Raw genomic sequence first — 27,240 nt, 5'->3', positions numbered from 1 at the left:
AGCCTCTGTCTTAATGGAAGAAGATGAGGTGGCTATATGTTACAACCACACTCATACAACCACATTCCTATTGTGTGAAACAAAATGTTCTTGCCTGCTTCATCAAAAGTATCATTATATTACTAAACTCTTAGTCAGCAGATGCACACTCACTCTGTGGTGCTGTACTGAGGTACACCTGTGCCTCAAGCTAATTTATAATCAGCATATTACAGTTGCTTGCAGTGACAGTGCTGATAAATTTACCATATTCACAATCTTAATTTAGCCTGTTAGCGTGTGTGCTAATTAGCGCTGCAAAGTACAGCTGTTCCTTGCCAGAAAGTATTAGATGGAAATGATTTCCAGAAACTATGTGCTGGCTGCTCTGCAGAATCCATAGACCTCAAGCAAGCAGTTTCAATGGCGCTGCTTTCTGAACAGTCCCTGTGAAACCTGTTCAGTGTCCGCTGTAGATTATGCAGAGTAATGGACACACTGCCAGAGGAAACAGGGGATGTACCATAACGCAGGCACAAACCTTTATGTTGGTTTTATTAGGTCGCATTTAAAGGAACCCATGGTTTTTGAGCTTGTAATCAAACCGGAAACACGACATTGTTTTCTGTCCCACCCAGCGTCCTTTAGCAATGGAGCGCTGATTGGAGTAAGTACTGTATTTGATCATTACAAGTGAGGACATCCCTGGAAAAACTCCACCTGACAGGAATCACATACAACGAGCAACACTGCAGGTCTATGCAGTGGTTTGGCTTACAGGGTACAGTATATCACACAGCACTTCCTCGCTGCTGTGGAAATTCAGTTTCCTTATTCTTTGTGCTTGCTTTGGTTGACCCACTTCCTGTGGCCTGATTGCCAGTTGTCATGGTGAGGCCAAAGCATCCTGAAAAAAAGGGGGCCACTTGCCTGGAACCCAGATTAAAGAACTATCCCAGATGGCCTGTTGCTAAATTATGTTTATTTGTTCCCTAACACAAAGGAGTGAGCTGGGCTGGAGCTATGTGGCCTGGCCTCAGGAACATACTCTCCACTGATGGTAATCTCTCAACAAGTACCTGGATAAAAAGCTTCCTGTTCATCCCTGACAGGCTTTGTATCGATGATTTTCTGTTTTTAAGTATGTTAAACCCTGACCCTGATCCATTCAGCTGCACACTGTACAAAGAGACAGGGCAGTATAGACCCTGTGCAAAATGAAAGGTATCGTTTGACCTTTTGTTGCTGTGGCTGGAAATTAGATGAGAAGATTGATAGCGCTCATATGTCTGTACAGTAAATACTGTATGCAGCTGGAGCCAACAGCCTTTCAGATGGGCTTAGCAGGAAGACAGGGGGACGCAGTTTGAATGGCTGTCAAAACATAAATTTACCCACTAGCAACTCTAAAGCTCCCTAATTAAAATATCTTCTTTGTGTAATCTGTAAAAAAGAAAAAAGAGGCAACCAGCAGAGACAACAGAAAGTTACAGGGAATAGTCTGGCACTCTTGTAGGCAGAAGGGCCCTGGTGAAAAAGCATGGTGACATCAAATGAGTTCAAATGAGCCTGGGGGCCAGTGTTGGCATGCTGAGAGCTTAAATGCACCTCCCTCACATTTGAAATGGGCCAGTGCTGGAGCAGAGGGGGTTCACGCCATCAGCACATTTGAGGGGGATGGGAAGGACACCCAGGCAGTCCTTCTATTTCCAAGAACTGCAGTTGTTGGCGGGGGAAAGGAAAAAAAAAAAAACTTTCCTCATTCACTGTCCTCCTCCCCTCTTCTGACGCATGCCGTGAAGCGCTGCAGAGGAAGCACGTCGAGAACGCTCGAGCATATTTAGATTTTCAGGGATAAAAAAGAACGTAGACAAGCAAGTGTTGTACCAAATAGAATTTATAGTACAAGTGTTGTTTTAACAATATACAGTAATAAAAAAAGCATTAAGAAATCCTAAACTTTTTACACACACATACTGCCCCCCCCCCGCAGTCGGCTCCACTGAGAGGAAAAAAAAGCACTCCATAGTCACTGTAGTTTTGGATAATGGCATAAGCATTATATGCAGGCAGTGACATAGGTAATCTTTTTTAATATGCTCTGAATTTCCAGAGAGCAGCTAAACACATGGCGCAGACCACCCAGGAGCAGGAGGCAGGCTGCTCTGCTCAGAGATGAGTTAATGGAAGACACCACAAAACTCTGACATGACTGTGGACTGTGTCGATAATGCCTCCGCAGTCCGTCCTCCACCCTCATCAGTACCGGCCTCTCCCTCCTCCTCTTCCCCTGCCGCCGCCCCGGCCTCTCCCGCGGCCGCTGCTCAGGTGTCCGGCCGAGCGCCTCAGCTTCTTCCTCTCCTCGTGGTGTTCCCGCTCCGCCTGCTGCTGCCTCCTCTGCTGCTCCGACTGCAAACGAGGACAGAATATCTCATGTGTTTCCACCGCCTGTACATTCACGGTGTAAAGCGACCGTACAGTCATACTAAGGGGGATTGCTGCCATTTGCTATATGAAATGCCTGACCACGGTCACTGTACCGAAATGTAGCTTTACAATCAATTGCATGTCAGACTGTATGAAGATAAACCATCTTCAGACCACCGTGGTGCCTCCTCTCCACTGACCACTTGGCTTACAGTTTTCTATTTGGACTTCACTGCTTTCAACAGTGCAGTGATGGGAGCGAGTTATGACAGACAGAGGACAGTGCCCCATGTCAACAGCTTACCTTTTTCAGTGTGAAGGTCAGCTGTTTGCTGCCCACTGCAGTGTCGTCCATGTTGCTGGTTCCAGAGTGCTCCTCTAGCTTCAGACGCTCCTCCAAAGAAGCCCTGGAAGAACACACACACACACACACACACACACACACACTCGTCAGACACAATATACCAAACAGCGCAGGTGGAGCACAGCAGTTACTGTTTCGGCTCTGAGCTGCAGTGTTGTAGTGTTGTTTATTGACCATGGTCATAATTTGAATTAATATTCTCATATATTGATTGAAGTTTGTAAACCTGTTAAAAATGCCTCATCGTTAGGGTTAGGGTGAGCAGTCTGAACAATAAATTGGGTTTCAAAGCGTCTCAGGAGCAGCTCTTAACACCTCCATTCAACGCAGACATACTTCTGTAGTCTCTGCTTGTGGGCCATGTCGTTAAAACTTCTGAACTCCTCTCCGGCTTTGATCTGATAAAACTGCGGCTGACTCGTCTTCTTGCTTCCAGCCATTTTCTCTCCGGCGTTCTCTTCCCTCTCCAGCAGGACGGTGTTGCGGTCTGCGTCCTTCCTCTCCTGCCGCCGCCGGTCTCGGCCCTCCTGCCGCAGCAGCCTCCGCTGCTCCCTCACCTCCTCCACCCAGCTCTTGTCGTCGTCCGAGCTCTCCTCCTCAGAGCTGCCTCGCCCCTCGGGCTCCTCCTCATCTTCATCCACCTGGACAGAGGTGTGACAGAGTTATTAGAGTGATATTCTGTCTTGGCGCTGAGGACAGGCCTGATCCCTCACACGAAACGATGTTAAGAAAACACAGTTTGTGCAAACAGCACTCAGGTGAATGAGAAGATGACTGTGTTCAGGGGGATTATAGAGCGCTGCATGCTAATATCCCACTTAATACAGTATTTCCAGTCCAAGAACTGAACGTGGAAAGCCACTATTTTGTCACACTACTCTCTTTTGGCTCAAACCATAAGACCTGTCTTCCTTCTCACACTGTATTTCTAAATGCCTGGACACTGTAAAGGTTTTCAGGCCTGTGCGTGAAATGTAACTCACGGCTAAGTTTAGCGTTACCTGTTGGGAAGCGGCCGCCTGCTGAGCCAGCAGACGCAGCTTCTTCTTCCTCTTCTGTCCGACCTTGGACACGATGGGGTTGAGGAGGCGGAACTCCTCGCTCTGCTCGTCCACCTGGTAGTCTGGGTTTTCAAACATCACCTTGAAGCGGTCGTCTCCCAGGATGCTGGGGAGAGCCTGCAGTTTGGGAACGGTAGGACGAGGGAAATGATTAGGATTTCTCTTGGTTCCAGATGTGGTAGCACACTTTCAAGATTTCAGATGACGAGTTCTGAGTATCTTCAGAGGGAATGAATTCAGATTCCTACCTTGCCCTTCTTCTTCCTCGAGGCCAGCTCTGCTTCATCGTCACCCTCCTCCATCAGCTTCAGAGCCAGGTCCTTGTTCACCTTGGGCAGCTTCTGTCTCAGTCACAACACATTGCCCAGTTGGTTACACACACGGGAAACAGGAAATATGATCCAATCAGCTTCATTTGTGAAGCAACACGCACATTTTCATTGGCACCATCATCAATGCATGTACATGCTGCAAAAATGCAATTCTTTGTGTCAAATAAGTAACCCTTCAGCAAGTGGTAGATTTCTGATGTGTTTACAAAGGGTTCTGTGTTGTTAACATTTTTTTTTATCAAGTCTAACAATCTCTAAAGGGTTATTGGTTTGAAACATCTGACGAGTGTGACAGGATGTGAAGAAACTTTGCATTCAGGCACTGAACGGCAGCTTTGCAGGCTGGATTCAGGAAAAAACTGCTGGAAATGTACATTTTACTCCATGAAATGCAGAGAGGGAACGGATGTAGCTCTAAGTGAAAGACAGTGAAACATGTACAAGGTAATAGTATGTGTTATACTGAGGCAAGAAGAAGTCCAAAACTTGATCTAGATTTTCTCCCTTATCCAAACGTAAAGAAAGAGAGGATGCCTTCTGATGGACAGAGCTTTCAGCAGTCTGCTTCGCCAGTGAGGAGAAGCTGTAACCACTGGTGGAAAGAAGGATGTCTCACCTTAACCTGCACCCTTTGAGTCCTGGACTCCTCGATCTTCTGGCGGATCTTATCCTTGCGATACTCCTCGTATGCAAAAGGATTTGCCATGGTTTTGACCTGCGGCCAAAGCAAACAGCCGAACTGTTAAACAAACCTCTTTGAGAACACTTTTATCGTCATCAGTCCCGATCTCTACATTACCACAACGTTCACCTCACCTTGTGATAGAGCCTGATGTCCATGAAAAAGCCGTGCATGTAGGCTCTCAGGAGAGATGATCCCACCAGGTGAGACAGACCTGACACACATCGAAAAACCCACAATGACGTCAGGCATTTGCTAACGAATTAACTCTAACTGTAAAAATTAAATCCAGACATTTATGAGGTCTACGGGCAGGAATATGTGTAGAGACTTTAGATGCAGTACAAGTGCAATTCCACACATTCCAATCTTGTGCCATGGCATTGCTGCAATAGATGGGTCAAGGGAGAGTCTGGCAGACGGCGATAATGCATTACTTATGGATGCTAGCCACCATAAGACTCAGCAGAAGAAGAATGTACGTGTACACGTGGAAGACATCTCTAATTATGTTCAGGAACATGGCGGCTGAGGAGCTGTTTTCTCATTAATGTATTTAATGTTCAACAAGTTTGTGAGACAATGGAGAGGCGCTTTAATCTTACGGTTTTCACGATTGACCTGAGAGAAAAAAATGTTTTGGGAGATTTTACATATGAGAATGAAAAGTGTCATTAAAGCAGAGGGTCTGCACCCTGGGATCCCTGTCTCTGGGGTGTGAATGGGAGCAGCGGCGTGCACTGGTTGTGCTGATTGTTCGAAAACGTGTCTGCCGCGGCTGATAAGTGGAAGTGTGGAGCTGGAGGGACGCGGGGAATGTGGAGTAAGTGCTCTCCCCGGGAACATCGACAGCGTGTTCCGCCCATGCCGCCTCGTGATTACATAACAGGGCCACATTACCCGGCTCCTGTAAGTCAACACCACGGTCCCCCTGCCTGCCCCCTCCTCTCCTTTTATTCCGCAGCAGCCAACCACCTTCCCGCTTCTTGTCATTTGATCTCTTTACTGCTGAGCCTGCATTCCAATGTTCATTCAACCCTTCCAGTGTCCACTCCCCCAACCCTCCTTCCTCCCACACCCACACACTACTTTTCTTACCTAAATCCTCTCAGTCATTCCCCAGGCCTCTAGTTAGGTAGTCTAGCCACCCAAGCTAACCCCCAAGGCGGCAAAGTGGCTCAGATTGACTCCTAGTTTTGGGTGTAACTTTCAAGGCTGGGATTAGATTCCCTCTTTGAACAGTGGTCTCTTTAATCTTCTGTACTTTCTAACTGCTTTCTAATCTTTTCTGTGTAATGGGTTGTTTAACTTTGAGATCCGTTTCCATACGCAGTGACGTCTGAGAGGAAAAATGAAGGTGGCGACGGCTCACCGAGATTTTCCAGGTCCTTCCGGGTGACAAACTTGTAGTCATCATACACCGTGCTCTCCGGGCTCTCCTCCAGCTCCTCTGTCAGGTTGTCGAGGAAGGAGCACCAGCGAGGCGCAGGGCCCAGAGCCTAAACACACACACACACACACACACACACACACACACACACACACACACACACACACACACACACACACACACACACACACACACACACACACACACACACACACACACACACACACACACACACACACACACACACACACACACTCCTGGTTCACATTTAGACTGAGTAAATATGAAAGCCATCATGTATTTGTTGAAACAGAAATAGATTCACTGTCCGAGCTCATGTTTCCATTCCAGTGAGACATTACTGAGCTCTTCCTTTTTCCAACAGCAGCACCAAAGCGTCACTGCTGCTCAGGCTGACTGATCACTTTCACAGTGTGCGCCTCAGGCGATGCATTCTCTGTGGTCACAGCAAGAAACGACTGTTACACCTCACAATCCTGACAGTGTTGGCTCTGACCGCACGCTTGAACTTCTCACGCTTACATGTGCTCATGTTTAGAGACAAGTAACAGTGCCAAACCAGGAAGTTCAGCTATGTTCAAGTCAATACCTTGTTAGGAATTTAAAAGCAGCACATGGTTAGCACCTTCGTGAACTCTCTAAGTATTTGCATTTGTGGGACATCTGTCACATCTTTTCAGCAGCTGGACTCAGTGAAAAAACAGGCTTGATGTCTCTCGACCACGAAGCAGAGGGTTCCTTTTTATCCTAAAGACTGAGTGAGCTAACAGTAAGACTGGACACTGTTTTTGCTGATATAAGAAAGACGGGCTGGACTTTGAAGTGCTCCATCTGCCCGGAGTGCTCAACCTCATCTCACTCATGTCCTCCAGTGGAGGTTGGAGCATTGTGAAGCTCTATTTACTTCCTATGTCATGTTCAAAACTTTAGGCTTGATTTAGTTTTGATCATTTAAATACAGTATGTTTATTGAAATCCTCACTCGAAGGCTGAACTGACTGGATCTTGCCATGATCACAGGTCAAACCACTTCAATAAAAGACTACACATTTATTAACAGCTTCTCCAGTCGCTCTTCTCACCCTGCTCTCCTCTCCTCTAACTGACGGGGCACTGACGGGTTGGAAATCCACAATCCTTGCTCTAAAGTTCAGCTTCTGTGATGCTTCAGTAGTCTGAGTCAGCCAAGTCAACATGTTCATTCCAGCAGCAAACCTACAAGTTACTGGCATGAAGTAACCCTCCTTCATGGCTCACTGAGGAAACGCTGGACAGGGAGAAACCGCTGAACTTTAGAATGCATTTTTGCACAGAGTGGAGACATTTCGGGCATTTTGCCCCCCATGATTACATCAGCCCGCAACTCTTTCAATGGACAAGTGGCATGTGAAGATAGACTTGAAAAAAATGTTATCCTTCAAGGATACCATTGCTGTCTAAGAGGCTATTTTTCTATCACTATCTAGTGCTGTTTCTCAGAGTTCACATTTATCTTCTCTTTCCCATATGCGAGCATAGAAGGTGCTCAGCAGAACGCAGTAAGGGTTAACTAGTGTGCAGTCATGCAGGTCACAGATCCGCTCATGCTGTGACGTCTAGCTGAGTTGGAATCAATGGATGGGTGGAAGTCTTATGGAAGAAGCTAAACGCAGTGTTTCTGCCTGCTTTGTGGAATGTGTCCACGCAGGCGATGACGTCTCGTGGAGTCACACACTGAGGTCAAAGTCGACAGACTCCAGCGTTCAGAGCCCGTTCATTCATCAGTTACATCACTGCTGAGCTGATAGCTGAGAAAGATTCAAGCTGTCCTGCAGAGATAATCAGAGCAGTGTGACAAGCGGAGGGCTGAGGCAAGATGTGTGGACGCGGAAACATTTCAGAAGCATAAATGGCAGGTTGCTCAGACAAGTCTGAACGCATATCCTGACTTTCTAAGGAGCCTGTTCGATGAGACCAGGAGGCATCAAAACGTGCTGTTTGAACTCGCCTCAGAGCTGCACCTCTTAGAAAATGACAATGAAGAATCTGGCTTGAAGTGGAACCAACACTGCAAAAACATTTCATTTTACAAAGCTTATATGTCCATACTGACTATCAATTCAACACACAACAGCTGTTCCCACAGGATTTTATGGAGAAGCATCAGACAGACTTCAGAAGTCAAAGCAGCAAAGCTCCCTTTAGATCATGATAACAACATGTTCGTGCCCACTTGTATGCAAAGTGATGAACCTGAGCTTCCCATCAAGACAAAGATCAGCCAAATTTCTGTTTCAGCTATAGATTCAACATTCAACAGAGGGACCCAAGTTCCCCCCATCCATGTTCATCATGTCTGGAGTTCACCCATTTACACAAATCAAAGTCTACTTTGAGTCCACATACACAGTCGAACAAACACACAGCATCTCCAGAACAACACATGCTGTCAGATAATATCAGAGTCACAGGACAGACTGCTGATGGCAAGTTTTCAGCAGCTTCACTCATTATGCAGTGGCCTTGTGAGAACCAGATCAATGAAAGAGAAAATAAACAGCTCACACACTCTCTCTATTGCTTGCTTCCTCCCACACGTCCTAAAACAGTCACCTGAGTGAGTGAGTGAGGCTTGTACACACAGCTGCTCTGTAACGTCGAATAAAAACACCTTTACTGCACCATAAAGTGTTTTATGACACGTCCGTGCTGTCAGCCCAGTTCCTGATGGACAGGAAGCGAACATGACCCCTCTGCCACACACTGGCACCAAGCCAGCAGGAAGGAAAGTGCACGCCTCTGTACTCACTGGGATGTAGAAGGTGTTCATCTTGGGATCTTCATTGGCAGTGAAGAGCATGCCTGTCAACGAGACACAGGAAGATCAAACATTGGCTCCAGTCACGTGTATTTGAAGGTCAATGACACAGTGAACGTGGCTGGTTCAGTTTGCATATAAGGGCATGATGAATGTCTGTCCAAAAGACTCAGAAAACTGCTTTTTTATTTGAGAGCTGAATTATGTGGAAGTGTCTTTAAGTCGCTGCTCTATAAAAGACCCTCATAAAAAAAGTTCAAAGGAAAAAAAAACTTCTGATTAAAAATCTGATCTTCAGTGTGAAAGTTCAAATTCAGCTTGTGAAAACTGACCGGCATGCAATGACAGACAGGACAAAGCTGCAAACTCAGTGTGTGACTCGACTGTTAGATGGCGCCACCCGGAGGTGAAAGACGTCTGCGTGAGTGCTACAGGGGGTCGCTTGTGTTGAGTTTCAAATGTTTTGGTGTTGGAGAAGTTGTTCTCACCTGAATTAGGGTAGATACAAACATCATTGATGTTGGTCTGAGGCTGTATGGAGGAGAACACCTTGCCCTGTCACAACAGATAAAAGACAAACGACATCAGAAAGAGTCCACGTGGACAAAGACAGGCAGGAAAGTCAGGCTGTTACCGAGTCTTACAGTGTCTTTGTTCCAGAATTTTATAATTTTGGAGTCGGCAGACACAACGAGGTCCAGCTGGTTGTGGAAGTTGAGTGACTTGATCGGCAGGTTGTAGAAGTGGTCTTTGACCAGGAGCGGCTGGTTGGAACGCAGGTCATAGAGCAGCACCTTCAGGACAAAGCAAAGGGTGAAAACACCACAACATCAAGGAGGCTTCCAAATGCTACAGCAAGGCTAAAAAATGCTCAGGGTGTGTTTAAGATTATATTGTTCACAACTGCATCTTTCACTTTAACATTAAGATGAAGAGCAAATAGCCACAGAGCATCAAACCAAAAGAGGCAACATCACAGGAGCACCGGCTGCACAGTGGAGCTTTTTTACAGGAGAGCTCGTGACATCAGCCACTTCTTTGTGAGTCGACCAGTCTCAGGAAGAAGAGGCTGAATGTCACACCATGTGAGCAGCGGAGCTTACAACAACGCCAAACAGAGCGCAAGTGGAGAACCAAGCCAGAGTTACAGAGACACGCCAAGAGAAGCGACGTCCCAAACACTGTGTGCCTCAAAACATGACGCTTTTGGTTCACCTGTCCTGTGCTGGTGCCCACTGCCATGGCGAGGGAGCTGCTAAACTTCAGCGCACTGATTGATGGCAAACCCTGAACTCTGTCGACAAAGACACAAAGAAGAGCAACATCGTATCAACAGAATGTTAAGGAATAAAGGCAAAGTTTCTAAAGTGTGCCATAATGACGCACAGCTTGCAGCCTGTTCATGCAGCAGAGTCAGAGGCAGCAGAGAAAAGCCATGTGCTCTATATGCATTGTTTGGCTGACACCAGCTGAAGTCTCGGTGCGACAGCTTGGTACATACTCTGTTCCTTCAGTGAGGCTGCTCAGGGCACAGTCCAGCATGCCCACTCTGTTCCGGACACGAGGGTCCCAGCATTCCACCCTTCCCTGGCAGTCAAAGGGAAGAGGCGTCAAACACTTGAGAAAGATTACAACTCGTGACTTTGGTGAGTTTTCGCTTGTGTCTTCTAATAACTGCCGCCTCATCTCACACACAGCCGGCTCTGACGCTCACCTCAGAGGTCCCTGTGGCCAACAAGTGATGGACGGGATTGATGTCACACACGTTGTTCTCTCTGGTCAAGAAAAAGAAGCATCATGAACATCAGCTGAGAGCAATGATGGCAAAGAGCCACACCAAAGACTTCTGTGGTGCAGCAGTTTGAATATTTTCACCTGCCGTGAACAGTTCTGGAAACACTCTGTTCTACTTACACAGCATCAGTCTGAAGTGAGCTGAGGAAGCGTCCTTGTTCCAGGTTCAGTCTGAACACCTCCGAACTGTCAGTGAAAACAAAAGCATCGACAGACGTCTTATTCCTGCCTCATGCACAGGACGGATTTAAACTTGACATCCTCTCTCCTTCATCATGCTCTCACCTCGTCCCCACAAAATAGAGGTCACAGGAGGGGTAGTGGTACGAAAAGTCCCGTCCAAACTTTGGAATACGAGTCTTGTAGTAGTGTCCGTGCTGAGAGTGGAACTCTACGTAGCGGTCACAGTGCAAAAACACTAGCTGTTCAGACAGATAGAAAAACATACGACGTAATGTTTGCTGGGATGGTGACAGAAGAGCTGTGTTGTGTTTCCTGTTTTGGCTGTCACTGATCAACAGACCGTCTTAATCTGCGCTTTGCTGTTGCTTTTGAGATATCCAACCCACTTCCTTATAATTGACTACATGTTACCTTTTTCTAAACAATTGGAGGTTTGGAGGATAACCTGAGCTCACGTTCACCACTTTAGCGGAAAGTATGTCTGCATAAACAATATGGATGAACTGGATTAAGAAGAGGCAGCAAGTTACTGAGGGCAGAGTCACTGAAGACATCACATTTCTGCAAGCCTGTTCTGATTCAACAGGTGTTTGATAAAGTGACCATACTGTCTCCCTTTCGTTGCACTTATTGATAATCTGCTATGAGCATTGTCGTTGTTGACTCAAGTAAATTATCCTAATTATCCTAAAGTCTGTTTCATTCCCTCCGCTGTGGACTCTGCTCTGAAGTTACGCTGCTGTCCACTGACTGTGTGTCAGGAGCTCAGCCCCGGCCTCCAGCAGCGACAGAGATTTGATTTTTGATTCTGACGTCTACATCGCTATCATTTTATAGATAAGTCAAACAAAGTGTCATCGCCAGTTTCTGATCACAGATCCTTTCAGTGACAGTATGATTATCGTATGCATTTACGGACAATATATTTAATGTTTGGCCTCATCAGCTTCATTGATTTTTGTAAATATCTGCTTATTCTGAATTTGATGCAGCAACATGTTTCAAACAAGTTTGGACAGGAGCAGCTAAAGACTGGGAAAGATGTGGAATGCTCCAAAAACAGCTGTTTGGAACATTTCACAGGTAAACAGGCTCATTGGTAACAGGTGATAGTATCATGACTGGTTCTGAAAGGAACGTCTCAGTCATTCACTACTGAGGATGGAGCAAGGTTCAAAACTTTGTAAACACATGATTGAATAAAGGATATTACTACATGGGCTCTGAAACACTTAATAAAACTGTAGCTGGTAAACACAATTTGTTTGAATCACTGTTGTATTAAATCATATCAATGCAAACAACAAAAACAAACAGTGTTGGGGCAAGAGGGCCCTGAATGTCTTACCTTTGAGTAGTCATCAGACAGGATGTCAAAAGCCACAACTTTAAGAGAAACAAAGGAAATGAATGAAATTTAGTCAAACATGCCATTGGTGCCACACAGAAAGTGGGTGTGTCTGCTGACTTACCATCTGAATCCAGACAACGCTCAAACTTCAGGGACAGCTGGTAGGTGTCATAGCAGCGAATCCTGGGTTTGTAAGTGCCTGAAATGAATGGAAAATAGAAGCAGATAAGAAATGCAGTGACCACCTGAACCTTCTCGAAGGCCTGGTCTGACTGCTACCACTTTCACTGTTCGGGAAGGTTTGGTGCACAGCTCGTCTTCACCTGCTGCCAGGACGAACTGACCATCCCTCGACACTTTGATGGAGGTGCACACTGTGGGCATCTCAAAGTCTTGGATGAGCTCAATCCTGCGCTGGATGTCTGGGGAAAGATAATGAACGGGAAAGTCAGAATAATGACACACATTTAAAAGACAATTAACCAGTCTGTGAGCTTAAACTGCAGTGGTCGACTCACCAACATCTTTCTTTTGCAGCTGTCTCTTCTTCCGATCTGACAGCCACTGCATGAAAGACACAGAGGTGGTCAGGATTTTGCATCGTGGGAACTTAATGCAACTCCTTACAGCAATTCTTTCAAATCTTACAGCTTTGTTTCCTATTACTCACTACCGACCTTTATGTATGGTGTAATGATGTTCTACTACAGCTAGGCGTGGTCCTTCATTTATATGAAGGTTTACATTAAGGTGGTGCGTTACAGTCAAACTGTACGACTAGCAGTGTTAGCTAGCTAGGTTAGCTACGCTTCAGGTAAGCAGTAACGTTTTGTAGCTTTGTAGCTTAAATGTCACAGAACGGAAGACGTCGCGCTTCTTACCTCTGGAAGAGACTTTCCATGGCTTAAGTTGTAAATTTTCACATCATTCACGCTAGATATCTGCATTGTAGAGAACCAACAAGACTCTGGTCACACATTACACTCTTACTACGCCGGTGAAGTGCACGGAACCCACGTTGTTGCCTCGCAGCAAAAACAGGAAGTGATGATAAGTTTTCCGAAATAGGTCCGACTGGAAACTTACCTTATGGATGCGCGATTTTTCCCCTCCAAGATACAAACTCCCATTTGAAATATTAGATGATATCCAATGACGAGATGTTTAAGTGTACTTCATCTCTTGGCCGTTGTTAAATGGACAAAGGGATATTTAAAATTACAAGATTGTATTTATTAATATGGACTCTTGATGGTGTCATTCTGGTCTTCATTTGATCAAACAGTCGCTGTTTAGGTCTCTAGTTCCTATAACATGTCTATAATCATAGTGACAGACAATGTAATAACAAGTTCAGTAGAGCTGCTCTCACTATGGGATCTTGCACATGTCTAATTGGAACAAAAAATGTGTAAAACCCATATTATTAAAATTATCACAATGTATTAATAAAACGAAATTAACAGGGAATCATCTCTAGCCAATCAGATGGCTACTTCCGTTTCAGACAGTTAGGTAAGCATTGATTGGAGGTTATCATTTAATGGGGAGTCTCAAAAAACCAACAACAACTCCAGATATCTTCTGATAAAAATTTCAAATACTTTTAAATATATATTTTTTTGTTGATTACTATTACATTTATTTAAAACAAGGGATATTTATGGGTTAGGGTGCATCAGAAATACATTTGTGAACCTTTTATTGATATTTGTGGATTTGTTTTACACGTGTATGCAACAATAACACACTTTGTGTGCAAAGAGAAATATTTATGTTGAGTGAGTCATTTATCTACTATTTGAGAATCCTTGTGTGGATTCATTAATACTGAGACTTATCTGACTCCATACAGCATGCACTTGCTCAAAGCACCTGGAGTGATGTAACAGCTGCCTGTGATCCTGGAAGACAGTGGGCTGTCAGTCAGTCAGTCAGTCAGTCAGTCAGGCTCAGGTGGAGCTGCTGCTCAGACTTTCCCAACACTCACAATAGGACTGACACAGGACAGACATGAAGATAACCTGACGGTAAGGATCCCTGCTTTGGAAGGTTATTTCTTCTCATTTCTTAGTTTCTTTTATTTATTCTTTAATTTAGTTTGTAGTCATAGCCAAGGGAAACAGTCAATATCGTAACAGGACACTCAACGAACTAGAAAAATATAATCATGAAGCTTAATGTAATTTTCCAAAGCTCAACATGAAAGCCTAATTGGAGTATGCCTTTGACAATTTAATTAATCTTACTATGTTTGTTTGCCCAGGATCACAGTGCCAAAGCTTATTCTGGTTTGGAGGATTTAGACTGGAGGTCTCCATGTGAAGCACTGGGAGTCATGACAGACTTGTGGTTGATTTCTGTCCCTCTGGACAAGACCAGTTTAACCAGTGTAGAAAAACTCAAGCACACCATTGCCAAAACCAACCTGGCCTCCTGCTGCAAGTTCTCCATTCCAGAGCTCAAGGTGAGGTTGCATATATCATCTACCCCAGTGAACAGAGCAAAGTAAAGTACACAGACTAAATATACACAAATATGGAAGAGTCTTTCTTCCTGACCTGACCTGTGAGAACAGCACTGTCAAAACAAAGAGTGAGAAGAACTGTATGTGTCTGTTAGCTCTGTGTGTGTCCCGGTACAGTAGAGTGTGGTTGAGGAGGGTGATGGTGTTTGGTATCCTTCTCTGGTGAAGGGATAAAGGCTCAGGTTGCTTTCTACAGTTTGAGGCAAAATTTCCATCTGACCCATTTCACTCAACGTGATCAATGTTCACCTTGGCTGGCCGGAGTCACATCTTAGCAGCAGGTTTTCCAGTTCTCTTTAGAGTTCAGACATAAAAAGCCTTTAAATGGTGTATTGAATGTGAGATGTGGATGTCTCTGAATCTTAAAAGCCAGTAAATTCACAAATCATAACACGAGCAGAACTGTTGGCTGTGTTTGAGGATTTGGGTTCAGTATAATGTCAAATGGAGGATACATTAGCCACAGTCACACTAACTGTGCTGTCTATGCTGTGACCTCAGGTGGGAATACTGGACAGTCTGCTCAGCGTGTCGGATGACCTCTCCAAGCTCGACACACTGACTGAAAGGTGAAAAACTCCAAGTATGATGAATGAATCTGTTGCCCGTGCTTGGTTGACGCACATCGAAACCTGTCTGTCTCACTGGTCATTGCATGTGAGGAGCTTAATGTGCAGCTTTGCCCCTGTAACCCAGAGCTTGTGTGCAGGTTGCACCATGATTAATTGATGGTCAGGAGCAGCTTCCCTCCTGATTTTAAATTCATTGTTGGTGTATCAGAGCTGACAGTGTAAATGTGGTTGTTAAAGCCTATTTGCGACATCAAAATGTGGCCTCAGGGATCAAACTCGACAGATTTTGTTTTGTAATTTAGTCCAGACTCTAGTTTTATTTAGTTCGAGCCACTGTTTTCTGAATTTCTCTTCAGCTGCAGGGCTTTGCTTGAATAAATGAAGTCCCCTGTTCCACATTAATACAGATTTCCAGGAAAACTGTTTTAAATGATAAAAATGGCAGCTAATAAATTTGTAAGATGTAAGAATAAACTAAGTCAACGCACCTTTGTGATAATGATATTTTTCCCTGTTGCCTGGTCAGTGTGATTAAAAAAATGTATCAGTGTATGAGGGAGGTGATGGAGCAGTCCAGTGACAAAGTGCTGGAAAAAGCCTTAGCCAATGGAGGTGAGTCACACACACACACACACACACACACACACACACACACACACACACACACACATACACACACACACACACACACACACACACACACACACACACACATACATGCTGAGGGTGTTAATTACATTGTATAGAAACTCATTAAGTAAGTGCATAGAAGCCCCAGGCTACATGCACATTGCAAATGAGACTAATAGCTACTTAAACCACACACACACACACACACACACACACACACACACACACACACACACACACGCTCGCGTTCAGAGAGCACACCGCCTACACTGATCGCTTGACCTTGTATTTGGGACAGATCAACAGCTCCCCAACGCAAACCAGCCTAACCTCTGTCTGTGATCACTCTCTACCACCAGACCACGCCAGGAATCAGAAAGCTGTCCTGTCGCCCCTGAAAGCTTACCTCAAGTCTCTGAAGGGTATTTTATTTGCTGGCAATTTCCTCTTTGAACTGGAGTGCAATGCTGTGTGACTCCTTATATGAGGCATTGCTACGCTACTTTTGCTCTCATGTTGTCTGCATTACACTCGTATTCCACTGTGTGGTGGTGTGTACAATTATACAATTTGTGGTTTTTAGTCAGGCCGTGTCTTCTTCGTGTGTGTTTCTCAGTGGACCTAATGAGCTATGTGACCAAGTTTCAGTGGGACAAAGCCAAGTACCCCACGGCCCTGCCTCTCTCCAGCCTGGCAGACATCATCAGCAAGGTAAAAACCAGTGAAAATAAGGATAAATGTGAGCAGAATTGTTATAGTCCTAATTACCTTAAAGATATTCTCCAGCAATTTGTTATTGCTCTTTGTGCAAAAATGGGAGACAAAGGAAAGTATTGCGACGCACAGTATTTCTGAGTGAGGCTGTAAAAGAGGGATTTAAACGGCCATTGAGTTGGGCAGACGTGTGGGTGAGATTCTGACACCATGGCTCCATCCCTCAGTCAATGCTGCATAGATTCTGGTTCCAAATTATGCCACCAGTGCAGGATAGGCAGGGGATATTATGGGATATCTTGACTTCATTTTTGTTCAGTGGGAGGATGTACAGACGCATTCTGCTTCCTACATTTCCCAGAGTGCAACAGCACCTTTCGTTCAACCCTCTTTGCCTGATAAACACCGACATAGCTCCTCTCTCACTGCAAGTAGCTCCCTCTGTGACTCCACACCCTCAGTTTGTAACACAGGATTTCTGTTATAGACTTTTAGTCTCCAAGCACAAGTTGAGATAACCCTGATGACATCATGTGGGTTGGTTTTTCACAATCTGGAAAGCTCCTTCCAGATCCATAAGCATTTTAAATTGAGTTTGAAATCAAATTATCTTTCCAATATCCTTTATCTTGTATATGCATGCAAGCTGCATAGATACTTAATTATCATGTTATTAAGAATATTCAGTTCATGAGCTCTTATCTCAGGCCAGTTTTGATGCTTACATGTTAACACCTGCATGTGTGCCAGGAAGTTTCCCAGATGGAGACGGAATTAAAATCCCGAGCTGCAGCGTACAACAGTGTGAAAACAAGCTTGCAAAGCCTTGAGCACAAACTACAGTGAGTGACCTCAGTAAGAAATCAAGAAAGAATACATGATTATATTAACTATGAAATGTTGAACTGGAATATCTGTGTTTCCAGTGGGACTTTGCAAACTCGCAGTCTGAATGACATTGTAAGGAAGGAAGACCTGGTGGTCTCAGAGTACCTCACCACTCTACTAGTAATAGTGACCAGGTCGGTGACACGTGCAGTTTATGCTATGACATATAACATGAGTGTTTGTGTATGCATATTCATGTGTTGTTCTTTATGTGTAAATGTGTTTCTCGTCACAGAGGGAGCTACTTGCAGTGGGAGAGGACCTATGAAACCTTGTCACAGTTTGTGGTTCCACGGTCCAGCAGGTGAGCTGTCCTCAAGCACCCTCAGCTGTAAGACAAGCCATCCCACTTAATCCAAGGGCAAGCGCAAACTCCAAATACCTGTTCTCAGCATTCAAAAGGTCAGGCTAAATAACCCGACTGCAACCCGAGGGAACACAGTCGAATAGGTCAAAAACTTATACAGAAATATATATATATATATTATATATATATTATATATTATATATACTGGACTCACTGTAGTTTTGTCACCTCTGCCACTGCAGCATTGAACAAACTGCCTCACTGACAATGTTGTGTACTGGGATATATGTATTTATGGAGACTCTATGTATTGTCTTCAACTATATGCTTTTGTGTTTATATCTGTGTGTTTCTGTGTTGAACTGACTGTGAAAACAAATCTCCTCTGGCACGATGAAGTCTAAGTCTAAATCTAACGTAATCTAGCCACTGGTGTTCCATTACTAGCAGAAAGTAAGAGTCCACATGGCCTGGATCAGTAGCACGGAAGGAATGTCTTTTTCTTCAAAGGAAAAAAACAAGTATTCATTTGAAGTTTTGAATATTTGAATGCTTTCTGACACCATTCCAGAACTTGAAGCGTATAGTGAAGAGTAAGAATACCTTGTACCTCTAAAAGTGCTTTGTAGACTCACAACAAGACCACACCAAAACTAAAAAGTGCACATGACATCACAGATTAGACTCTGTGTTGTGGATGAAAGGAAATAGTGGTTAGTGTCAGTGAAGATGAGAATAACTTTACTCCTCACTGATGCCTATACAATAATGAACAACCAGACGTAGTGCTGGCATCTACAGTAAAAGAGACAAGGTGACCACACCATCAGTTTAAGTGGCAATTCTGGAGGGCATGACCACTTTTAATGCCTTGCTTGAATGGGCCTTTTCTCAGCACTGTCCTGAGGAATGTGTAATGATGCAGGATTTGGGTTAGTGAGTTAACTTCAGGTTTAACTCTGGGTTTTCAGGGTTAGGACTGTGGTTCACTTCTTACCGGGACTACCACCTAACCTACTTTGGAACAGGTTATGTTCGAGATAAGACATATTTTGAACGACAACACTTACAACACGCAGGGCTAGTGCTTACTCTACAGACCACCTGTCAGTGCTGTGCAAACCTGCCTGTGGAGGAGCTCCAGCCGTGACTAGATGCCTTCATGGTACTCCAGGTGCGGGGCGGTAGTGATGGATGCAGGCCTGACCATGGCCACTCTCTTCACAAACAACTTCCCAGACTTCCAGGGCTTGCCAGGAAACTGCAGATCTGAGTGGCATTGCAATGCTGGCAGAACAACCTGAACCTGCGTGTGGCCTCTCAGACGGGGACATTTATAATAAGGAGCCACCAGCCAAATGTCCTCCACTGTGGCCTCACTTCACAGAGCTCCAGTCCTTCAGGGAGGCTGTGTTGTCTTAGCCTGGAACACCAAAAGGCTGGTTTCCAGGCACAAGCTTTTCACCAACATTCACAAGACACAGAAATGGTTTTCCCTGTGCCCCACCATCAAAGCAGAGCTGAGCTACCGTACTGATTCCCAGGGAGACCTTCCTCACTGTCCACACCAGTGTGCCGTTCAGAAAGCTGCAGCTTAGAACAACATAACGCTGTTGTCCTCAGCTGTCTCTGCTATGGCCACTAAACCCAGAGCTCTGTCTCTGGATCTAACAAAAGACATTGGGAGGACTATTATTCTGTAACAGCAACAACAGTGGCTGCATCCAGGATTATGGTGTGGCAGATTATGATGCAGAGAAATATGTGGCTGTCTCAGCTTGCCCCTCTCATCAGGTGGGAGCTGGTGGGTGGTCTCATGTCCGCTGAAAGGCTGTTTGGACTCCTTCAAAGCACCACAGTTCACCTGCATGAAGGAGCCGTCATGTGTCTGAGAAGCATGACATCTGTTTTGGGGTTGCACAAGGGAGCTGCCTTGGTCCATTACTGTTCTCTCTACACATGCTGCCACTGGGTGACATCATTAGAGAGCACAATGTATGTTTCCATAGTTATGCAGATGACACACAACTGTACATCTGTGCTGAACCAAAGGGTGCTGCAGCTATAGGCTCCATTACTGACTGTCTTTTGTCATTAAATAAATGGATGAGCAATAATTTATTGAAGTTAGATGAGGACAAAACTGAAATCCCACTAGATGGCCCTAAAACTAAAGGAGAAATGCTGTTTAGTAATCTGGGGAAATTAACCCCCTGGATTAATTCTGAGGCTACAAATCCTGGTGTCATCCTAGATTCAGATCTAAGCCTCAAGTGCAAGCAACAATGTGATAAAAACTTCATTTTCCCACCTTGGAATCATAACTTAAATATGACCATTTCTAAATCAAAAAGACATTGAAAAACTGATTTAAGAAAAAAATCCTGAAAGACTTCAGCTCATTCATAACTCTGCAGCTCAGCTATTAACCAGAACCAAGAGGAGAGAGCACATTATCCAGTTTTAACTGCTCTTCATGTAACATTCAGAATTGATTTAAATGTCCACCTCTTGTATACAAAGACTTCAATGGACTATGACCAAGATACATTGCTCAATCCCTTGTTCACTATTTGCCTTCAAGAACACTGTGATCATCTGCTGCTGCTTTATTGGAAATTTCCAGCAACAGCTGAAAGAAAATCAGTTATGCAGCCTTTGTCCATTACGCCCCAGAGCTCTGGAACACAGGACAGATATCAGGGAAGCAGCTCACTGAATATTTTTAAAAGAAAGCCAAAAACCGATCTCTTCACTTTAGCCTTTAACTAGCCATGACTTCCTGATACAAGTCTGACACTTTTGTGCTTTTCCTCACACTTATGCTCTGCTGAACTTCTTTTACATTGTTGCATTTTACTTGATTTAATGCATTCTATGTAATCTATTTGTATTCTGTTCTGTGGTTTTATGCATTGTCCTTATTTTTATTTTCATCCTTATTCTGTCTTATTTGACTATCATTATCAAGTGGGTTTTATCTTATTTTGCATACATTTTCTTTTTTTTTTCTAAGTTAGGCACTTACTTGGTGTTAATGATTTCTTTGTTGTAAAACACTTTAAGCTGCAATTCCTGTATGAAAGATTATTATTATTATTATTATTATTATTATTATTATTATTATTATTATTATTATTATTATTATTATTATTATCCACAGTGCCAGACGTGTACAAAACGGTGTCTTGGGCTTCTCTGTGCCCTTTTATCCATTTCTATCTGCACAATATGTCTGAGTCCTCCCAAACTCACTCAGTTTTAAACATGCCAGACAGAAGATTATGTGTTGGACAAGTGGGCTGGCTGGGAACTATTACAGTACATAATCAACATGCCACCCTTCTACAGTACTCTTACAAGGACCCCTTTTTTTCCACACAGGGTTTACATGGTGTTATCCACGGCACAGCTGCAGCACTTCCCTGTCTTATTACACTTCATGTTTATGAGGTTCTGAACTGATATATGTTTGACTGAAAAACTTGGTGTCACAGTGGGTACTGACCACTGACTACTGACCACATCAGCTTTGCCTTTAATCCAATAGCAACAGCTCTTAGAGAGCAATGCCTATATTCACAGAATCTGGAGTTACTGTACATAATTAACGTTTTAATGGTACATTGAGTTTGGTGACCTCATGAAATTTAGCAGTATAGCTTGACTGCTGATGACTAGAGGTCTAACCAGCCTGGGTAATTGGAAACACATGTATAGATGTACAGATAAGATAAAACTTCAGAAAGAAAATGAAGTTGTTACAGCAAGCAAAGTTTTTAAACATCCGGCAAAACAGTAGCATAGAAGGATCAAAGACAAAAAGGATACAGGATAGAAAATAAAACAATCAACCATGTATATGTACAGTATGTACAGATTGTAAAAAGACAGTTGCTATTTTTCATAATAATAATCTACCAATGTTGAATTGCACTTTAGAGGCACTGCTGCATAAAAAAGAACACTGAATTGCATGAGTGGATGGATAATAAATACAGTCTTTGTACTAAAAGTCTCTGTACTAAAAAAATTGCTCAAGATAATAAATGTGAGCTTTACTAGCATAACTAACAGTAGTGCAAAAACAGTAGGTTTGTAATGTTGAAATGGGAAACAACATCAACACAGTGCTACATTACATGATGCTGGAGTTAAAGAGTCTGACAGCTGTTGAATGAAGGACCTGCGGTAATGTTCCTTCTTAAACACTGGATGCAGCAGTCTGTTTCTGAAGGAGCTGCTTAAGCCCCCCACCATAAAACAAAAATTTCAATTGGAATTAAAATACAGGTATACACCAGCAGCTAAAAATATTTATTAAGAACCAGTGTGTAGGATTTAGGGGGATCTGTTGGCAGAGAATGAATATAATAAACATAATTATGTTTTCGTTAGTCTTTTATCACCTGAAAATAAGAATAATTGTGTATTTGTTACCTTAAAACAAATCCTTTATACCTTTCAGAAGGTGACGGTCCTCTTCCACACGATCCAACATGGTGGACCTCCATGTTTCTACAGTGGCAAACCAAACACTGGCTCCAGGGAGGGTCTTTTGCATTGTTCATGTTCTTAGCAGCCACTGTAGGGCAGTGTGAGGCCAGGGGTATTCAGTTGGTTGCAAGCTGCAGCCTCACCACTAGATGCCACTAAATCCTACACACTGGTCCTTTAATAGTAATATGACGATCCTCCATTTAACAATTAGCACAAACCATTAAAACTTCACAAAACATGATATCAAGTCTACCATCACAATGCGGTATCACAGTATGTCAGTATGACCCAGCTTTCACTGGCATAACTGTTGACTGTTTTCTCTTTCATGTCTTTAAGGTTGACCTGTTGCTACATGTTGTCATCTGTCCCTCTAATTTTCTATTGTTACTGTGTCCGACCATCAGGATGCTGTATGAGGATGGAGAGGGAGGTGTCTTCTCAGTTACACTTTTCAAACGAGCTGTGTGTGAATTCAAAGCCAAAGCCCAGGAGAGCAAGTAAGCAGGGCGGATTGCCAGAAAATACCCCATCAATTTAGAGCTCTGTTGTCTGTGTCAATTACCATAGTGTAGCCTATGATCCACACAGGTTCACCGTGCGCGAGTACAGCTTTGATCTGGAGGAAAAGAGGCATCAAGAGATGAAGCAGCTCAGCGTTAACAAGAAGGAACAATATGTAAGTCAAATATCATGTATGCTCACTGTAGAGTGTTTTGGATTTGTGTATGTGCCATAGTATATTATAAATGTCCATGTCTCCTCCACAGGGAATCTTTGTGTGCTGGCTGAAGGTGAATTTCAGTGAGGTGTTTGTTGCCTGGATTCATTTGAAAGCATTGAGAGTGTTTGTAGAATCTGTTCTAAGGTCAGTGCTGATAACATTTTCTTTCAACATTAATGAAAAATGACACGTCATTTACTTTGCTGTGATGACTCATTTTCTCTTTGTATATGTATAGACTCATAATGATGTCTCCCGCTAGGTATGGATTACCAGTCAACTATCAGGCTCTTCTGCTGCAGACGGACAGGAAGCGTTCAAAGAAGCTGAGAGAAAAACTCTCCTCGCTCTTCATGCATCTAGACCCCACTGCCACTGCCGGCAAGACAGATGTAAGAGGCCAGGTCCACTCTCACTTATGATTATGTCGTATTTCATCTAAAGCACAGGAGAAAATGAATGAAGACACTTACAACATATTCTTGAACATGGACGTTTACTCTTGACCTCAGGACCTTAGATTAATCAATCTCAACTTCATGTCCACTAACTATCTTATGATAATATGATATATGGTATATTAGTATAACACTGACAGGGTGCAGTCTGCTTAATTATGAGTACTTTTACTTTAATACATTAGCAGATAATACTTCATTATTTTTACTCAAATGTACCCTGTAGAATTTTCGACCTGTAGTCTGCTATGCAGAATTTTTTTATGAGTTTTGAGCACAATGATGCACATGCACGGACGACACAATACACATAATGGTTTCAAACTATCCCAGTGATCTACAGGCAGTGGCAATGCACCAAGATAACTGGTTAATGGAATGCATTCACATAGCGTTGTTCTAGTTTTACTGACCATTTGAAGCTACACATCACAAGCCAGCATTCCCATACATTAGATATGCAGGTATCAGTTGCTTCATAATAATCGTTCACACATACACACTGTAGCGGAACCGAATCTGTAGACCACAGGGGCCAGGGATTGGTGGACTACCGCTCCACCTCATAGTCTACATCAAAGGCAGGGAACATAAGGACTGTTAGCAAGTGAATATGGATGTAAACATATAGATTTCAAAACATGAAAAAATGAGGCCTTGTTTTGCTTTGTTAGACCTCAATACAGTAAGTGAGTAACAATGAATAGTTAGTTAGTTTAGATTTTATGGCCACCTGGGGGCAGCACAATGAGTTGTAAACACTGACACACTATCACCTTAGAAATTTGCTCTGGTGAATGCGTTAGCAAACAGTTCACACAACATATTTCCAGCACACACAGAGCTACATCAGCATTCATCTTAAGGCCTCTTTCTGTCAAACTCACCTTTAATCTCCATTTCAGTCATCACTGACTCCTCATGGGAATATCTGGCTCTTTAGGTGCCCCTATGTCCACAGCTGGCCGCTGACTTTATCTGCTGTTTGCTGCCTGACATATTGTGTCTATTCAAGACTCTTAAAACACTACCTGCTGAGTGTTAAAACCAATTTGAAGTGTTGAGTGTTGACAGTGAACCGAAGCAATAATGAGCTGACTGCTGTTGAGCTGAGGGGAAATGCAGAGTTTTGATTATTCTTTGTGAGGTTATCACTTCAAGCAACTGCTTTCACATTGTATGTAGTCATTTCATCCATTGTTAATATAGAAAAATGTATGTGACCTTTAAGTAACATTCTAAATGCAGGGCTTTTGATTGTAATGGGGATTTTTTTAGGCGTGATATTGATACTTCTACTGAAAGGTTATGAATACGTCTTTCACAACTGCCTATAGTTCACCGAAGCTTTTTCATTTAGCTTGTTGCTTACCTCAGTGTTCAAAAGGTTAAAACATATTGAAGCCGTCAGTTTCAAAATACAGGACTTTGACATCAATTCTATTCAGAGACAAACTGATGAAAAGAATTTAGCAATGCCTCCGGAACAGTTCCCATGTTTATGAGTTTCAAAAGACCAACTGCAGCCAGTAAGTAAGTAAATAAGTAAGTAAGTAAGAGAATTTGTTCAGTTAGATTTCATGTTGATGTCTGAGCGAAGGAGAGCACCATCAACCATCTGCCGTCCAGCCTACTTGAAATGACATCTGTCACATGCAAATTCATCCATGGCCTTGCCAGACCGCAGTGAGAAAGATGAAATTGTGTCAATTTGTGTTAGGGTGCTGCATGTACTGCACGCAAATAAGACCAAGGTAAGCAAGTAAGCAAAGCTTTATCTATATGACACATTTCATTCCAGGTGGACATACAATGCAAACAGTAAAACACTATACATAAATAAACCCAATTAAAACAAACATATAAGTAATACATGTAAATTAAAACCATTAAAAAGTGAGAACATGACTGGATGTTCCACGGTAGAGGCAGTTTCACAGTTCTCATGGAGATCCAGGGAATAAACATCTGCTGTAGATGATTAGAGCAGTCTAGCTGGTTCAAAGCTCACAAGTATGTCGGAGAGATATTGGGATGCCAGGAGCATTAAATTTTAAAATCATTTTGAAAATTTACTGGAAGTCGGTGCATAACTGAAAACAGAACTTCTGAAGAAAGAGCTTTGAAAGGTGCAAAGCACTCTTGCAGTACAATGATTGGTTTTAACCTGTACGAGGTGTGTGTGACACTCTGTTTTCTGTCTTTTTCCATCTGCCTCTGCCAAGCAGGTAAGCAGTGACATCCCAGGACTCGGTCAGCAAGAGTACTTCTCCTACATCTGCTTCCAAGTCAACACCACTCTGCTGGAGATCAGCTAGCGGTCAGCAAAGAGAACCAAGCGGCACCAAGCAATGAGGGCTCTGCCACTCATGTGGCGGATGGTTCCAAACCAGTCGGAGCCAAGAACAAAAAGGCCCTCAACTCTAAAAATGAAACACATCTCGTGAAGCACATGTCTTTGAATATCATGGTTTTCAACATTTCTCTTGAGTGAGAAAAGCTTCCCTTGGGCAGCAATGTAAATAACGTGGACTCACCACAGTGTCAGCTGCACATGGACTACACTTTGTGATGTGCTGCATATGCAACTGTGGAACCATTTAGATATGTTTAATAGCTCAAAATATTTGCTTATTGTTTTATTTTGAAAGAACATGTACTGTTAATAGCAGTGTACAGCTTCAAGCATTTTAAGTAAGCCTGGTCTACCAAGAAATCTTCGAGCCATCACAGTGCAATAAAGTGTCTTTCTTCATGTATGATCGCACATTGTTCAATAGTCAATGTTTGGATTGGATCATACAGTACATTCTGTACGGAAATCACATCACGACGCAGGACTGTCATGAATCACTCTTCCTTGAACACATATTTGCTCATAATGTTTTGAAATGTAATGGATGGTGCATGATTCCTGCACCTGTGATTACCGCCAGTAACCACAGATGAACCAAATCAACCAGTAGGCCTACAGAAAAACGGTCCCTTTGACATATGTAATATATTATCAAAATGTTTATATTGATGAATCAGTGAGTAAGTAGCATGTTAATGTTGCAGATGGTGAAGCTAGAGCAACTTTTAAAGGGGATCTCACCAATCTTACACATCAAAATAGCCTACTCCTTGGGGAGTAACTACTACTGCACATTTGGAAATAAGTTACATAAAGTCTTTTGTGGCACCATTCTATGAAGTCTGATAAATTGCCTCAAGTGATGTCACCTGAGTCCAGGCTAAGGCTGAAGACTACAACTTCTTGCAAAAAGTGGAAAGAAAGAATGAAAGAATAAGGATGTGGAGTTAGAATGAAGTTATCTTCTCAGCTGCTTGAGGCTCCAGGTTACATTAGCCACTCCTAGCATAACACACCTGAATGTCAGCAGTCAAGTTGCATTGTGGGTAAAGAAGGCACCAGGTTTTGACAAGGACAAAGAATGTATGAAATAAAAAGACAATTCTTCTGATTCTGTTGCATCAATTTTTTTAAACTGTCCATTATGGAAGTGACAATAACACAGAAGTGTAATGTTAACTCA

At 43.2% G+C, this 27,240-nt stretch overlaps 2 protein-coding genes across 2 annotated transcripts; one reads left to right on the top strand and one right to left on the bottom strand.

Moving 5' to 3' along the window:
* Positions 1–1,862: 1,862 nt before the first annotated feature.
* Positions 1,863–13,404, bottom strand: nol10 (nucleolar protein 10). Its single transcript, XM_070979201.1, has 21 exons — positions 13,263–13,404; positions 12,900–12,945; positions 12,705–12,803; positions 12,503–12,580; positions 12,379–12,416; positions 11,133–11,269; positions 10,968–11,033; positions 10,768–10,828; positions 10,555–10,640; positions 10,269–10,347; positions 9,698–9,847; positions 9,542–9,608; positions 9,045–9,097; positions 6,218–6,344; positions 4,980–5,059; positions 4,780–4,878; positions 4,080–4,172; positions 3,772–3,948; positions 3,107–3,411; positions 2,711–2,813; positions 1,863–2,388 (listed from the first exon to the last, which is right to left on the bottom strand). The coding sequence occupies exons 1-21, from the start codon at positions 13,326–13,328 to the stop codon at positions 2,239–2,241; spliced, it is 2,160 nt and encodes a 719-aa protein (XP_070835302.1). The 5' UTR covers positions 13,329–13,404; the 3' UTR covers positions 1,863–2,238.
* Positions 13,405–14,719: 1,315 nt separating this feature from the next.
* Positions 14,720–26,037, top strand: LOC139342468 (V-type proton ATPase subunit C 1-B-like). The gene is made up of 12 exons (XM_070979583.1): positions 14,720–14,848; positions 15,410–15,477; positions 16,007–16,092; positions 16,727–16,821; positions 17,575–17,666; positions 17,751–17,846; positions 17,948–18,016; positions 22,927–23,019; positions 23,111–23,198; positions 23,290–23,387; positions 23,506–23,635; positions 25,930–26,037. The coding sequence occupies exons 1-12, from the start codon at positions 14,720–14,722 to the stop codon at positions 26,017–26,019; spliced, it is 1,134 nt and encodes a 377-aa protein (XP_070835684.1). The 3' UTR covers positions 26,020–26,037.
* The last annotated feature ends 1,203 nt before the right edge of the window (positions 26,038–27,240 follow it).

The sequence above is a fragment of the Chaetodon trifascialis genome, chromosome 14, assembly GCF_039877785.1.
Source record: "Chaetodon trifascialis isolate fChaTrf1 chromosome 14, fChaTrf1.hap1, whole genome shotgun sequence".
In the NCBI taxonomy this organism is placed as follows: domain Eukaryota; kingdom Metazoa; phylum Chordata; class Actinopteri; order Chaetodontiformes; family Chaetodontidae; genus Chaetodon; species Chaetodon trifascialis.
This window is presented reverse-complemented; position numbering and strand designations above follow the sequence as displayed.